The sequence below is a fragment of the Panthera pardus genome, unplaced genomic scaffold (assembly GCF_024362965.1).
Source record: "Panthera pardus isolate Hobbes unplaced genomic scaffold, ASM2436296v1 HiC_scaffold_3, whole genome shotgun sequence".
NCBI lineage: Eukaryota > Metazoa > Chordata > Mammalia > Carnivora > Felidae > Panthera > Panthera pardus.
This window is the reverse complement of record NW_026526876.1, coordinates 328,253-341,429: the sequence shown is the minus strand read 5'-3', so window position 1 is coordinate 341,429 and position 13,177 is coordinate 328,253. Positions and strand designations below refer to the sequence as shown.

The 13,177-nt window shown below is 55.9% G+C and overlaps 1 protein-coding gene across 1 annotated transcript in view; it reads left to right on the top strand.

Annotated features, from left to right (window-relative positions):
- Window positions 1-12,347: 12,347 nt before the first annotated feature.
- Window positions 12,348-13,177, top strand: part of MAP2K3 (mitogen-activated protein kinase kinase 3) — a 29,347-nt gene continuing 28,517 nt past the window's right edge. Inside the window, exon 1 of the mRNA XM_019413222.2 lies at window positions 12,348-12,606. Coding sequence (XP_019268767.1) covers window positions 12,558-12,606 — 49 coding nt within the window. The 5' untranslated portion in view covers window positions 12,348-12,557. The remainder of the gene's footprint in view (window positions 12,607-13,177) is intronic.

Here is a 13,177-nt window from a genome sequence, read left to right as displayed (position 1 = left end):
GGACATCGGCGTGTGCGGGCACTCGTGTTCAGCGTTCACCCAGCTCGTGCACACTGCCAGGCTGGGCCGAGAACACCTGGAGGCAAACGGTGACTGTTTCCTGAGCACCTCGCGGGTGCCGAGCCCTGGGCCTGAGGGAGTTATCTCACTCGGGGGAGTGGCTGTTGGCCCATTTTACAGATGAGGAAACTGAGGCTTGGAGAGACCAAGTGACTCACTCGTCGGAGTGGCAGAGCAGGCTTTGCACGCAGGCACGCTGTCACCTCGGCCTGAGTGCTGGACTGCTGGGCCCCACCGGGCCCACAGCTCTGTCCCTTCCGTGGGGCCCGCCCCAACCTGTGTGGCCAGCTGTTCTGTGCTGCTGGGCACAGTACGTGCGCATCCTCACTGACCAGCACGATACCGCTGGGCAGTCCCTCATGCCCTCCCCACTTCACCTTGACATGCCCGTCAAGCTTGTCGACTGATATGCTCCGTCTCCAGACCCTCCTCCATGACGTGATGCTTCTCCGGCTGCCCTCCCCACCCAAGCAGTTTATAAAAATGGCTTTATTCATTAAAATCTTCCTGGCGGGAGCAGGCCGACTCAGACACCCTGCTGGGGCCCCCGGGTGGGGGGTGGGAGGCCAAGTGGCAGGCATGATCTGGCTGTGTTAAGACGCAGGTGCCCTTTGCCCCGGCCACCCCCTCTCTGGGACTACCAGCCTCAGATATCCTGGCACGGTGGGAAAAGGTGTTTGCGTGAGGACGTTCGTTGTAAATGGGAAGTATTAGAAGGCACCCAAATGCCAGTCAGCAGGGGGCCTGCTAAGTGCATTATGGGCGACATGCGGTAGATTCTTTGCAGCTGCAAAACGGATAAGGATGCTCTCCATGTGCTGAGATGAAGGGGCACGCAGGACCGAAGGGGGATGTTAAGTCTCAAAGAGACGTGCAGGATCCTGAGGAAGGCCCAGATATTGCCTTGTCCGTGCAAGGATGCGGGAACACGGAGTCCCTGGAGGGTGCCCAGGTGGCTGGGGGACAGAGGTGGAGACACGATTCACTCTCACACCTTTGCCCTTTTGGATTTTGAACTGAAATTTCCCCCTCCTCTGGGAAGCCACCTCTCATTCCACGAACTGAGGTGTGTTGAGTAACTTAGGGGTCAGGATAGGCCTCCCCCCTTTTCTAAATCTGGCTGCCCCACCGGTTCTTGGGAAGTGCCTCCCATCCACTCATCGCCTGTCTGTCTTTGGGTCAGACCAGACACCCCTGAGGGAAGTCCTGGCCGAGGTACATCCTTCAGGGGAACCCACATGTCCAGCTCAAGACCCTAGGAGGCCACTGAATTGGCCCAGATCCTGAGGTCTCCTCCTGCCCCTGGGCCTCAGGAATGGGCTGATTCTACAGCCAAGCCTCTATTGAGCAGTATGTGCTAAACACATTCTAGTCCTCCCTGACTCTTTAAAATGAGTACCAGTAAAACCTCCTCTTTACGGAGGAGGAAACTGAGGCTCACTGAACAGTTACAAAACCCCAGAACTCGCCTGGGGTCATGCACTGGTGAATGGAGGGACTCTTGGCAGCCTCTTGAGGGAGACTGACCATCCGTGGTTTTTCCACCCTGGGGGTGCCTTTCTCTTGCCCTTGAATGAGACTGGGGACCCAAGATGCATTAGGCCTGGGTTTGTGGGCTCCAATCCAGCATGATGAAGATAAGCACAGGGTTTTCGGGAACCCAGAGGAGGGAGCAGTAATTCCTCCTGGAGCGGCCGAGAAGGCTTGGGGGAGGTGGACTGGCGCTCAGCCGAGAAGGACGAGATGGCTGTCAAACCCTTCAACTCCACATGTTTCCCACCAAGTTCACTATCTTCTCTTCCCACACCTGCTGCCCAGCCCGGTGCTATCTCTGTGATTGGCACCCTTCCCCTGAACCTGTGGGAGGCCCGAAGCCTCATCACTCTGGCCTCCTCCCTCGGCCTCCACCTTCTTCCTGCCAGCCACTGAGACCTCTGGATCTTTCTCAGATTCTGCCACCATGTCCCTCACTCCTGTCCTATCTGGACTTGTCTCAGCTCCTCACTGGAGAAGGAAGTCCCCACCAGGGGCCCTGCCCTAGGAGTGGCTGACACACTGGGAAGTGTGGTAGGTGGCTCTGTGGATGGTCACCGTCCACAGTAGACTGCAGAAGGGCTGTGGAGGTTTTATAAAAATGGCTGCAAGTTCTCCGACATCCTTCCCATGGTGAGCCAGAGTCTATGTCTCCGGTCCTTAAAACTGGTAGGGCTGTTTTGACCAATGGAGTAAGGCAAAGGTGACCCTGTGTGACTTCTCACACTGCATCAGAAAGGGCCACACAACTTCCACGTGGGTCTCCATCTGCCAGGCGGGGAGGAAGCCGTGGCCACAGGAAGAGGCTATGTGTAGGTGCTCCTGTTCAAAGACCAAGCCGGGCCCAGCCCTGGAGTCCTCCTGGCCCGGGTGCCCAACACGGAAGTGAATGGGGCCTCGTGGTGAATCCGGCTGAGGCCACAGATGTGGTGGGTCACACACAGGCCACCCCTGCTGTGCCCTGAGCGTGATAAAATAGTTATTTGACACCACTGAGTTTAGGGGGCATTGGGACTGAGTTTAAGGGGGATGATTTTAGCAGGAAATAAGCAGACGGGGTGGATTTTGTGGCTTTCCCTGTCTCTGACCATCATTCCTTTCTCAACACATATCTGCTGGGACTTAGGAGGGGCTGGGGGCTGGGGAGGCCATGCCGGCTTAGAACTCGGCTCAGGGTCAAACCCTAGAGGCACTGTTTTTCACTCCTCCGTGAAACAGCGGGGCTGGCTTAGAACCAAGGAAGTTTTGCTGTGTCCCCCTTTGCCTCCCACACACTGCTACACACACACAGCCTCTGATACCACTAGATTCTGGAGTTTTGGGACACTAGGTGCTGTCAGGTCCTGTGAGGCTCTCGGTTTGGGTATTGCGGGAAGGCTGCTCGTAAGAGGTGGGATTTGAGCTGTAAAGAACAGGCAGAGTTACAAACAATGATGACATTCTGTTTGTTTACATTAAAATATCAGATAAACATTGGCTTTGGGGACATATTAAACCGTGACATATTGAATATATGTGAAAAATAACACCTGGTTCCTACAGAAATGTTTGACAGAAAAGCATAAATAAGGCAACACATTCCTCTTTGCCCACAAGTCGCCATGGCCGAGCTGTTGGGAATATTTCCTTTTTTATTTTTTTTTAAAGTTTTCTTATTTATTTTGAGAGAGACAGAGAGAGTGAGTCGGGGAGGGGCAGAGAGAGAGGGAGGGAGAGAATCCCAAGCAGGCTCCACACTGTCAGTGCAGAGCCCAATGTAGGGCTCGAACTCACAAACCACGAGATCATGACCTGAGCCGAGATCAAGAGTCAGATGCTTAACCAACTGTGCCACCCAGGCGCCCTGGGAGTATTTCCTACATTCCTACTGAGCAACGTGAACCAGGCAGCAACTTTTGGCGAACTTTCCCAATGGCTCGAGCAAGGCAGAAAACAGCCGGCAGAAGGGAGAGTTCCTACCACGACAGTGCCCTCGCTCCCTGCCTCTGCACAGTGTCTAAGGACAAGGTCACAGCAGCCACCCCTGCAGTGGACCCAGATCTGAGCCATTCACAGAACAACGCCGTGGCTGGGGGAGCACCTCAAGTGTGTGAGACCAAACATCCTGCCTGCCGTTTCTGGGTTCTCCCAGCCCCAAGCACATGCACTAACCTCCAAAGCCGGGGCAGTGGAAATTCATCCCTAGGAGGAGGGCTGAGGAAGCCACTTGTCTAAGCACGCCGGGGGCACGGTGGCCGCCTGCCCACCAGATGTCTGAATCAATCTCCGTCCTTCACTGGGGCCTCCCCCCCGGGACAGATTCTTTCCACCAAAGAACGTCTGCAACCCTCCAAAGGACAGTTTTCCCGGGATGGACAACCTGAACACCCTTTCTCCCCTTATACTGGGAAGATGTGCGGTTGCCGGAAACAGAACATTTGGAAGAATGGGATGGCTGGGACTTTGACTCGGAGCAGGGGCAGGCTGGGGGTGGCGGCCAAGGGCATTTTAGGCAGGGGCGCTTCCCCAGCACAGGACTGCAGGCAGCGCCCTGACTCTAGGCCTGGAAGGGCACAGCCGGTCCCGAGGAGATCCCTCCTGAGGCCTCTTAGCGTGGGGAGGTGGGAAGCGCTCAGCGCCACGCAGGGTGCTGTCAGGGACAGACCCCGGGCTTGGCTTGGCTTGGCTGGCTGTGCCGCCCCAGTGATCTCCACGGTAGGCCCCTCAGAGCAACCCTGGGCTCTGAGGTCGCGCCCCAGCCGAGACTGAGCCACCACACAGCGGCCTCCCCTGCCCGGGGTCCCCTCTGGTGGGCACGTATGTCCTTTTTTGGCCCGCCCACAGCAGACCCTGGCCCGGGGTCTCCACCGCGCCCCCTCCTCCCAGGCAGAGCCGCCTTCACGGGAGACGCTGGAGACCACCAGGCCCTGGTGGCCCAGCCTGCCAAGGGGCCCCGTACCCGGGCACAGGGCATCGGATGGCCTGCCCCGACTCCACGCAGAAAGCAGGCAGCGGTCAGAACGGGGGTCAGCTGGCCCTTCAGCGGGGGCGCGGCTGCAGCACTGGCCCAGCTGAAGAGGAGGGTGTGGGGGTCTTTATCCCCAGGGCTCTGGCGAGGCACTTGTGGCTTTTCCAGGGAGCGTGTGGCTGGCAGACCTGAGCGTCCCTGAATGACTGATGATCCTCCAAAATGATTCCATTTTGGCCTTCCACGGCCTGGGCCTGCTGACCCCTAACCTCGTGCCCTTCCAGTCCTCTACCCCACTCCTGCTGCTACTATGCTCTAGACCCACGGGCCTTTTTATTTTTCCTGAAGCTTTCCGTTTAATTTTTATTAAAGCAACACATATACCTAGGGTTAAAAGTTAAACGGCATTATGAGGCTTGTAGGAAGGACAACAGAAACCCAGGAGCTGCCTGCTCCCGCCCCTGACAAACGGGAAGTGGGGAAGTGAGCGTGGACCGTGTGCCAGGCTCTGCTCTGGGCACTGAGGACACAGCGGCGTCCCAAACAGACCAAGTCCCTTCCGGCCACAGTTGATATTCTGGCGAGACTGCCTCCAACCCCTTTAGCTCTTCCTCATCTCTCCATGACATGCTTATATTGCTATTTCTTTTTCTCTTCAATTTTAGACAGTATCTGATAGCTTCCAAGGATTTCGTTCTTTTACATATGGATCCGTGTACTTCTCCTCCCCCAAGCACCCAATCTCACCTCCTCAAAACTTTTGGATACATCAGTGTGTGGTGTTTACAATGTTGTGATTAAGTCAACATTGTTTCCAGCTGAGCTGCTGTAGCCCATTATGACTACATTTTCTATTTTGTGTTATTTGTGTTGCCAGGAGTTAACAATTGACTGTTTTTCCTTTTTGTGTCAAGGTGGGTGCTCAGGGGGTCCTTTCAAGCTGGAGGCTCATGACCTTTGTCTCTGGGAAGTTGGGAGGCACAACTGCTCCTTTTACAAACTTTTTTTTGTTTTTGATGTTTATTTTGAGAGAGAGACAGAGAGGGAGGGTGACGAGTGGGGGAGGGTCAGAGAGAGGGAGAGGGAGAGAGAGAAAGAGAGAGAGAGAGGGAGAGAATCCCAAGCAGGCTCCGCTCCATCAGCATAGAGGCCAACGTGGGGCTTGATCCCACGAACCATGAGATCATGGCCTGAGCCGAAACCAAGAGTCGGACGCTCAACCAACTGAGCCGCTCGGGCGTCCCTCCTTTCACGAACTCTTAACTTAGTTTGTTTCCATTCCCACCTGCCCCTCCACCTCCAGAAGGACCTGGTGCCTCTCAGGCTGAGTGTTTCTAAGAGTCTGTCATGTCCGTGGTCTGGTTTCGGATTGGCCCCCTCCTCTGAAACCCCTGATTTTACTCTCCTCCACTCTCTAAGTTGGTTGCTATTTGTCTATTCATTTTTTAGCTTCAAAAATGTTGTGGATTCCTCTTGTCCCTGTCATTGACTTTCTTATTCTCTTCGTCCTTGTGAATTTGTGCCTTAAGGATTTATTTATTTTATTTCATTTTATTTTATTGTCCTTTTAGAGGGGTTTTGGGAGAGAAAAGAGAAAAATATCCCCATTCAGTTCATGATTAACTAGAAGTCCCCTTCACCTTTCTCTGAGCTCCTACTGTGTACCATGGACCATGTTAAATCAGCTCCTACCCTCAGTTTCACATGGCTTTTTTTTTATCCCCAAATCTGAGCTCAGAAGGTACTTCCTCCAGGAAGGCCTCCTTGACCACTCTGTCTAATGGTGCCTCTCTGCCACATCACCCTGCTTTACTTTTTGTTCATAGCCCCACTATTTGAAATTATTTTATGTATTTACTTTCATTAATGTATTGCCTTCCTTCTCAACCTCTCCCAGAGCTATGCTCCATGAAGGCAGGGACCTTGTATATCTTGTTCTTTCCTGTCTCCTCAGTCCTTAACATGGGGTCAGGCCAAAGTAGATGCTCAGGAAATATATGTCAAATGGATGGATGGATTTAAGTTTGGAATCTCCAAGAGGCAAAGTTCAGCATGACTTAAGGAAGAAGATGGTAATGGTCAGAAGTTCCTAGGAACAGAAGACACTTCCAGTGAGGGCATGAGACCCTTGTCGTAGGAAGGATGTAAATCTAGGCTTGGGGACGGCTGAAAGGGCACAGAAGCATTGAAGAGAACAGGTGCGCTAATCTTCAAGGCCTGAGACACGTGGTTGGCTCAAGGTCACTCAGCTCCTTCCTGGGGGAGTTAGGACGCCCTTTAGATTCAAAAGCAGTCTTTGCAGGCGGATATTGGGGTGTTCCCAGGTCATGGAGTTGGCCTGATCTGGATGCAGCTTGCCTCTCTCCTCCTCGGTCAGGCAGGGCAACTTGCTTGTCTCTATGTTTGCACTCCTCCCCCATACCCTGGTGATAAGGACAACTCCGACGTCCTGGATTTTAGATAACAAGCATGAACCTTCTAGTAAAATGCCTGATACACAGTAGGCTGTCCTGATGATCTGGGTAAACGTCTGGTTTCATTCTTCCTGGCACTGAGAATCAGGAAGCTGCTTGAAGCCTTGGGCCTCTGTTTCTTTGTCTGTGAGATGAAGTCTAACCGTGCTGACCTCGCTGGGTCACGTTAAGTCTCAGCCTTGGAGTGTGACAGGTGTCCCTCAACACCTGTCCCTGCCTCCTGGGCAGGAAGTGCCACTTTGGAGGACCTGGGGACACACAGGCTCTGGACTGAGGCTCCTGGGTGTCCAGAGCCCCTGAGCACCTTGACATGTTCCTGGGACGTCCCTCCCTGCAGAATACTGGCTTGGACGGACCCAAGTGCTCCGCCAGGAGCAAAGAGCTCGGCATTTTTCCAGAAATCAGTAGCGAGAGCTCAAGGACAACTGTTTTGCTCAGGAGGAGGATGTTGCAACCCATTTAATGGAAGCTTGGGCAGAAAAGGCAGGGAGACTCTGTCTCCATCTGCCCGTTTCAACAATAGGTCTGCCATTACTAGCTGCTTTAGGCATCTCCCTGAGCCTCGGTTTTCCTTTCTGTTAAATGGAGATGGTGATGCTAGTATGCATCTTGCTGGCGTGTTGTGAGCCTTTCTCCATTCCACAGTCGTTCACTGAGCGCCTGTGTGGCTGGGGACAGTGCAGGGGCCAAAGCAAAGTCGCTGCCCTCACGCGTCTTGCATCATAGTGAGTCCACGAGATGATGTGCTTTGAGGGATTAGCACACAGTAGGTGCTCTAAAAATAGTACCTGCTGTTTTGCTAGCAGAGTCATTGAGCTTGTAGGAGTTCACCTTCTGATACTTGAGAATGGTGACAATGTAAACAAGGGAGGTGAGCCCCTGCCTTCCCCTCACTATTCTCCTCTGTACACTGTAACTTCAGAGCCTGATCCTGAGTAACAGGCTCCCACCTGCTGCCCTACTCTTCCCGGGGAACTTCCCACGGCCTTGAAGCACCCGCTGGCGCTGTGCTGGGCCTGAAGGACCCAGTCCCAGCTCCTACTTTGGAGGAGCGCAAGTTCAGTGGAGAGGCAGATGGGGGAGCAGCCACTGGCAGAGCCAGGGTCCTTGATGAGAGGGCTGGGGTGGAGGTGCAGGGGGCGTGTGTCAGGGAAAGCCTCCCCTTTCGATTTCACAACTGGGCCTTGAAGGAAGGTAGGAATGCATCAGGTGGAGAAGGCAGGGCAGGGCCTTCCTGGCCAAGGGAACAGCTTTTGCAAAGAAAGGAGGAAACTTGGGCTGGCAGTGGCTGGAAGGGGGAGATGACTGGGGAAGTTCCCCACTTAGGGAGCCCTGGCAGGTTTGGGACATGGGTCGCCGTGTCTTTTGGAAGGCGCTCTCTGGCTGTGGTGTGGAGGAACTGGGGGCAGGAAGCAAAGCAAGGAGGAGGAAGCGGAGAGAGGGTGGCCGATGCTGCCCAGGGCTCCGTGAAGTGACCGGCAGGCGTCCGGCCACCATGCCAGAAATGGTCACCAGAGGGCGCTGTGTGTCAGCAACCTTGGAGGCCTCCGCTGGTGTCAGGGTGGTGTGGGCACAGCTGTGCCTGTGGGCTGTTTCTGCAGCTGTGTGGCCACTCCACACTCATGGTCACACTTGTGCCCCTTGCTGTGTTCCTGTGTGCATGGGTATTTGGGGGTGTGCGTACTTATACAGGTGTGAAAGGGGGCTTGTGGGGTTTTGCGTAAGAGTGTGTGAGAATGTACAAGAGATCCATATGGGTGAGAACAGGGGCCCCCATCTCCCACTCCTCCAGCCACACTGTTATTCCCCTAGAAGCCATCCACCTCAGAGTCTTTGCACCCGCTGTTCCCTCCGCCTGCGTGCCTTTCTCTCGGACATCCTCATGACTCCCCTCTCACCACCTCAGCTCTGTGCTTACACGGCACCTTCCGCTGAGGCTTTTCCGGCCCTCCATCTTTAGAAGTACGGCCCCCACACCCAGACTCACTCCCTGTCTCCCTCCCTCCTCTGTCCCATAGCACTTCTTATCCACTGACAGACTGCAAAGTGACTTAGGCATTTTGCTTGTCTGGCTTGCCCACCAGACCATCACCTTGCCGAGGGCAGGGAGTCGTGTTGTGTCTGTCTGGTTCAATTGTCGTGCCTTCGGTGCTAGGCACGGAGTAAGTGCTCAACAAATTGTTGTTGAATGAATGAATGAGTGAGCTTCCCCAATCCTGGGCTCAGACCATCGTGTCTTTCCAGTCCTCTGCCATTCCAGGTCCCTCCCACCTCTGCTCACACCCACCTCCTAACCCTCTTCCTCCCTGTGTCTCAGTTTCCCTGAGTCTACCGACAGGGGTGTTTGGGACTTTTGTTCTCAGAGTCGGGGTACGAGGCAACCTGTTGTGACCCCATCAAACACCCCTTCTGGTTTCTGGGGGATCGTGGAGTCCTTCAGCCTCACTGTGCTCCTTAGAGGCGGAGGGTGGCCCGCAGATGTTGCGGTGACTAGCCGGGAAGAGAAGAAGAAGCCCTCCCGTGGTGTTTCCGCCGTGGCAGCGACGCAGCTCTGCGCCCCAGTCTGGCCCTCATACGTGGCCCCTTTCCCAGGGAGACTCTTTCTTGCTTCTCTGCCCGACAAGCTCCTATGGATTCTTTTTTTTTTAATTTTTAACGTTTTATTTATTTTTGAGACACGGAGAGACAGAGCATGAACAGGGGAGGGTCAGAGAGAGGGAGACACAGAATCGGAAACAGGCTCCAGGCTCTGAGCTGTCAGCACAGAGTCCAACGCGGGGCTCGAACTCACGGACCGTGACATCATGACCTGAGCCGAAGTCGGCTGCTTAACCGACTGAGCCACCCAGGCGCCCCCTATGGATTCTTAAAGGTCTGTCTCAAAGTCACTTCCTCTGAGGAGTCTTCCCTGACCTCACCCAGGCGGTGTCTGGCACCTTCCTGAGACTCTTGCTCGGGCATCTATTTATAGCGCCCCACACGGAGTTTTGTGATTCTTGGGCTGTCAGGCTCCCTGACTAACCATCGACTCCTCCAACTGAAGGGCCTTGTCTGAGTCATATGGGTGCCTGGGAGGCTGGCACGGGACTGGAGTCACCTCATCGATGTCTGTGGCGTGCTTTTCATCCTCTCTTTGCTCATTCCTCAGGTACTTATTAGGCACCTACTATGCACCAGGCCCGGGGCTGTGCATCAGGACTGTGGCAGGGGATGAGTGGGCAAGATTCCTGCCCAGGAAGGGCCGATGGTCTAGAGGGAGAGCTGGCTTAAAAACAGAGCAAATAGGAAAGGCATTGGTGGCCCGAGCTCTGTGCAGAGAATAACCGCGGATTTGGGGGCATGACCAGGAAGGCCTTTTAGAGGAGTTCATTTATGCGGAGGCTTGCAGGCTGGAAGGGAGCCACCCCCAGAATCTGGGCGGGGAAAGGTGTCTCAGGCAGAGGAAACAGGGAGGGTGAAGGCCCTACGAGGCAGGACCGGTACTGGCATGTTCGAGGGACAGCACTACGACCCTTGAACCTAGCAAGGAACAGAGAGGACGAGGGGGAGTATGGGAAGCACGGAAGTCCAAGTGGATGGCAGAGGCCTGAACCTAGAAAACCCGCCGGACCAGGCCTGTGGTCCTGGTAGGGAGGTAGCTGCTGCTGGGTGCCCATTTTCCAGATGGATAAGCAGCAGGTTCCGAGATGAAATGACTAGCCCAAGGTCACATGGCCCATTTGGAACAGAGCGCTCCAGACACCCAGGAGTGGTAAGGCTGAGGTGGCTTCCTGGAGGAGGTGGCCCACAGTATATTTCCTGGGCACTTAGGAAGTGTCAGGCCCTAAGCTGGATACTTCCAAGCCTCAGCTCGTGAACTAATTTCAGAGAGGCCTCACTGCCCCCATGGGACAGGTAAGTAAACTGAGGCATGGAGCTGTTCCATGACTTCTAGTAAGTGGCAGGGTTGACACTCAAACCCGTACCTGTCTGAGTCCACAGATCATGACTTTCTGTCCACTTCCTGGAAAGGGTGAGTGAGAGACACAGGAAGAGAATAATGATAATTATAACATATCCCCCCCTTTTTTATCTCATCGGGCCCTCTCCATCACTGTGTGGGTGGGGCTCTGCAGGGGTCACCCCTTTCTACAAATGGGCAGACAGACGTCAGCTCCCTGCTCCAAGTATTTCTAGCAGGTGGTGGAATCTGCTTCCCTCACGTGAGGTCCCTGGCAGGTCACACACTCATGCCTGCCCAGAGGCAAGGGGCTGACCCCTTGACCCTTGCCAAGCGCTTCCTGCCCTCACTAGCCCATGGCTTTCCATCTGAGTCACTTGATCTCAGGGCCAGATTGGTCAGTGGCTCCTAAAATGCCCCTAGACTCCATGTGGCAGGCAGCACAAGCGAGGACTGGTCTGTCTGCATTATACATTATACAGTCTGTACATATAGACTGAGGCCCCAAGAGCAGAGAAGAGAAACACCTTACTCCCTGCCAGGTAGAGAAGAAGGGGCAGTAAAGACATGACCATGAATGCTACATTTACTGACCTCTCGCTAGGTACCACAAAGTTCACCACTGTATCTCCACCCATTTCCCGGTGCCTGAACACACCAGGCCCTCAGTGGATGTTTGCAGAAGCAGGGAATAGATGTGCGCACGCCAGACACCGTGCTTTCAGCGTTTTACAACATTCAGTCAACCAATGATAGTCCGCTAAAGCCCGGGTCTCCTTCTGACCAGCGCCAGGAGGCAGGGCTGTTATGGTTGCTTTTTCACACAGGCCAAACCCGAGGCTCAGGGGTTACCTGACTTGCCCAAGGTCACCGCCAAGTAGGCATCTGAACCCAGGTCTCGCCCCGGGGACGCTCTTTTAACCCCTGCACAGCACTTTGCCTTCCCGCTCCCGGGGACCCCAGCCCCGCCACCCCAGTATAGCTGGGGTTTTTTCCAGCTTACGCACCCCAGACGGGCCCACAAAGCTCACTGGCAGAGCACGACTGGCCTGGGAGAGCGCGGGGGCGGGGCCTAGAGCCTGACAGGCGCCAGGCGCGCTCTGCGAGTCCCGGGGAGTGGGCGGGGCTTGCGTCTTGACAGGCAGCGGGAGGGACACCGCTCCAGCCTAGGAGGGCACAGAGCCTGAGCGGGCCTGGGTTTCCCGGGCGGGGGGCGGGGCTTGACAGACAGTGGGAGGAGCCCGATTTGGGGCCAGCAGGGGCAAGGCTTGTGCGTGACAGGCAGGGCAACGCCGGCGTTGGATAGGCAGGGGACGTGCCCTGGAGACTGACGGGCCAATCGACGCGCGGGGGCGGGGCCGATGTCGGCGCCGTCCGGCCGGGGCCCCAGCGGCGCTGCCCAGTCTGGCTCCGGCACCGCCCGTCGCGGACGCGTATTTGCCGCCGCCGCCGCCGCCACCGCCGCCGCCGCCGCCGCCGCCGCCGCCTCTGCTCCGCCACCGCGCCCGGGCCCCCTGCCCGCAGCCATGAGCGCTCTCCGTCCGCGTAGAGCCCGCCGTCCTCTCGATTAGTTCCTTCCGCTGCCCCTGGACCCGCCTGCACCATGGAGTCGCCCGCCTCCAGTCAGCCCTCCAGCATGCCCCCGACCAAAGGTAGGAGCCCCTGCTAGGGAGCGCGACTTGACCCCCCGCCCCCGCGCCCAATCCGGGCCCGGGCTGCCAACCCCGACCTCCGTCTGTGTGATCCCATTCCATACCGTAAGGACCCACGCAGCACATCGGCCCAGAACCCGTCCCTATTTGGGTCTCGGTCTCAGCTTAGACCTCACTTGGACCCCCAGTTTAGGCCTTGGGACTGCATTCGGGCCCGAACTCAAGCTAGGATCTCCATCCGATTATTCTGATTACCCCACTCCAGGTCAGAAACCTCACTCTGACCTCCTCATTTAGGCCTTAACTGCACCCAGAACATGAATTCTCCCAACGTGGGCACCTCAGCTGGATTCAGGGGGATTCACTGTGATCCTGCACCCAGCCGCCTCCCCCCTCCTTCTCCGTCCACTCCCTGGTCCCAGGGCTGTAGCCAGACTGGGATTTAACTGACACCCCAGCAGTGCTGCCCTGCTGGGGAATCACTGTAACCACCCTCACCCCCCTCACCCCCCCCCTCCCCCCGCCCCCACCATGTGAGTGCCTTGGCTACACTCCAGCTAAGAACTCTCTC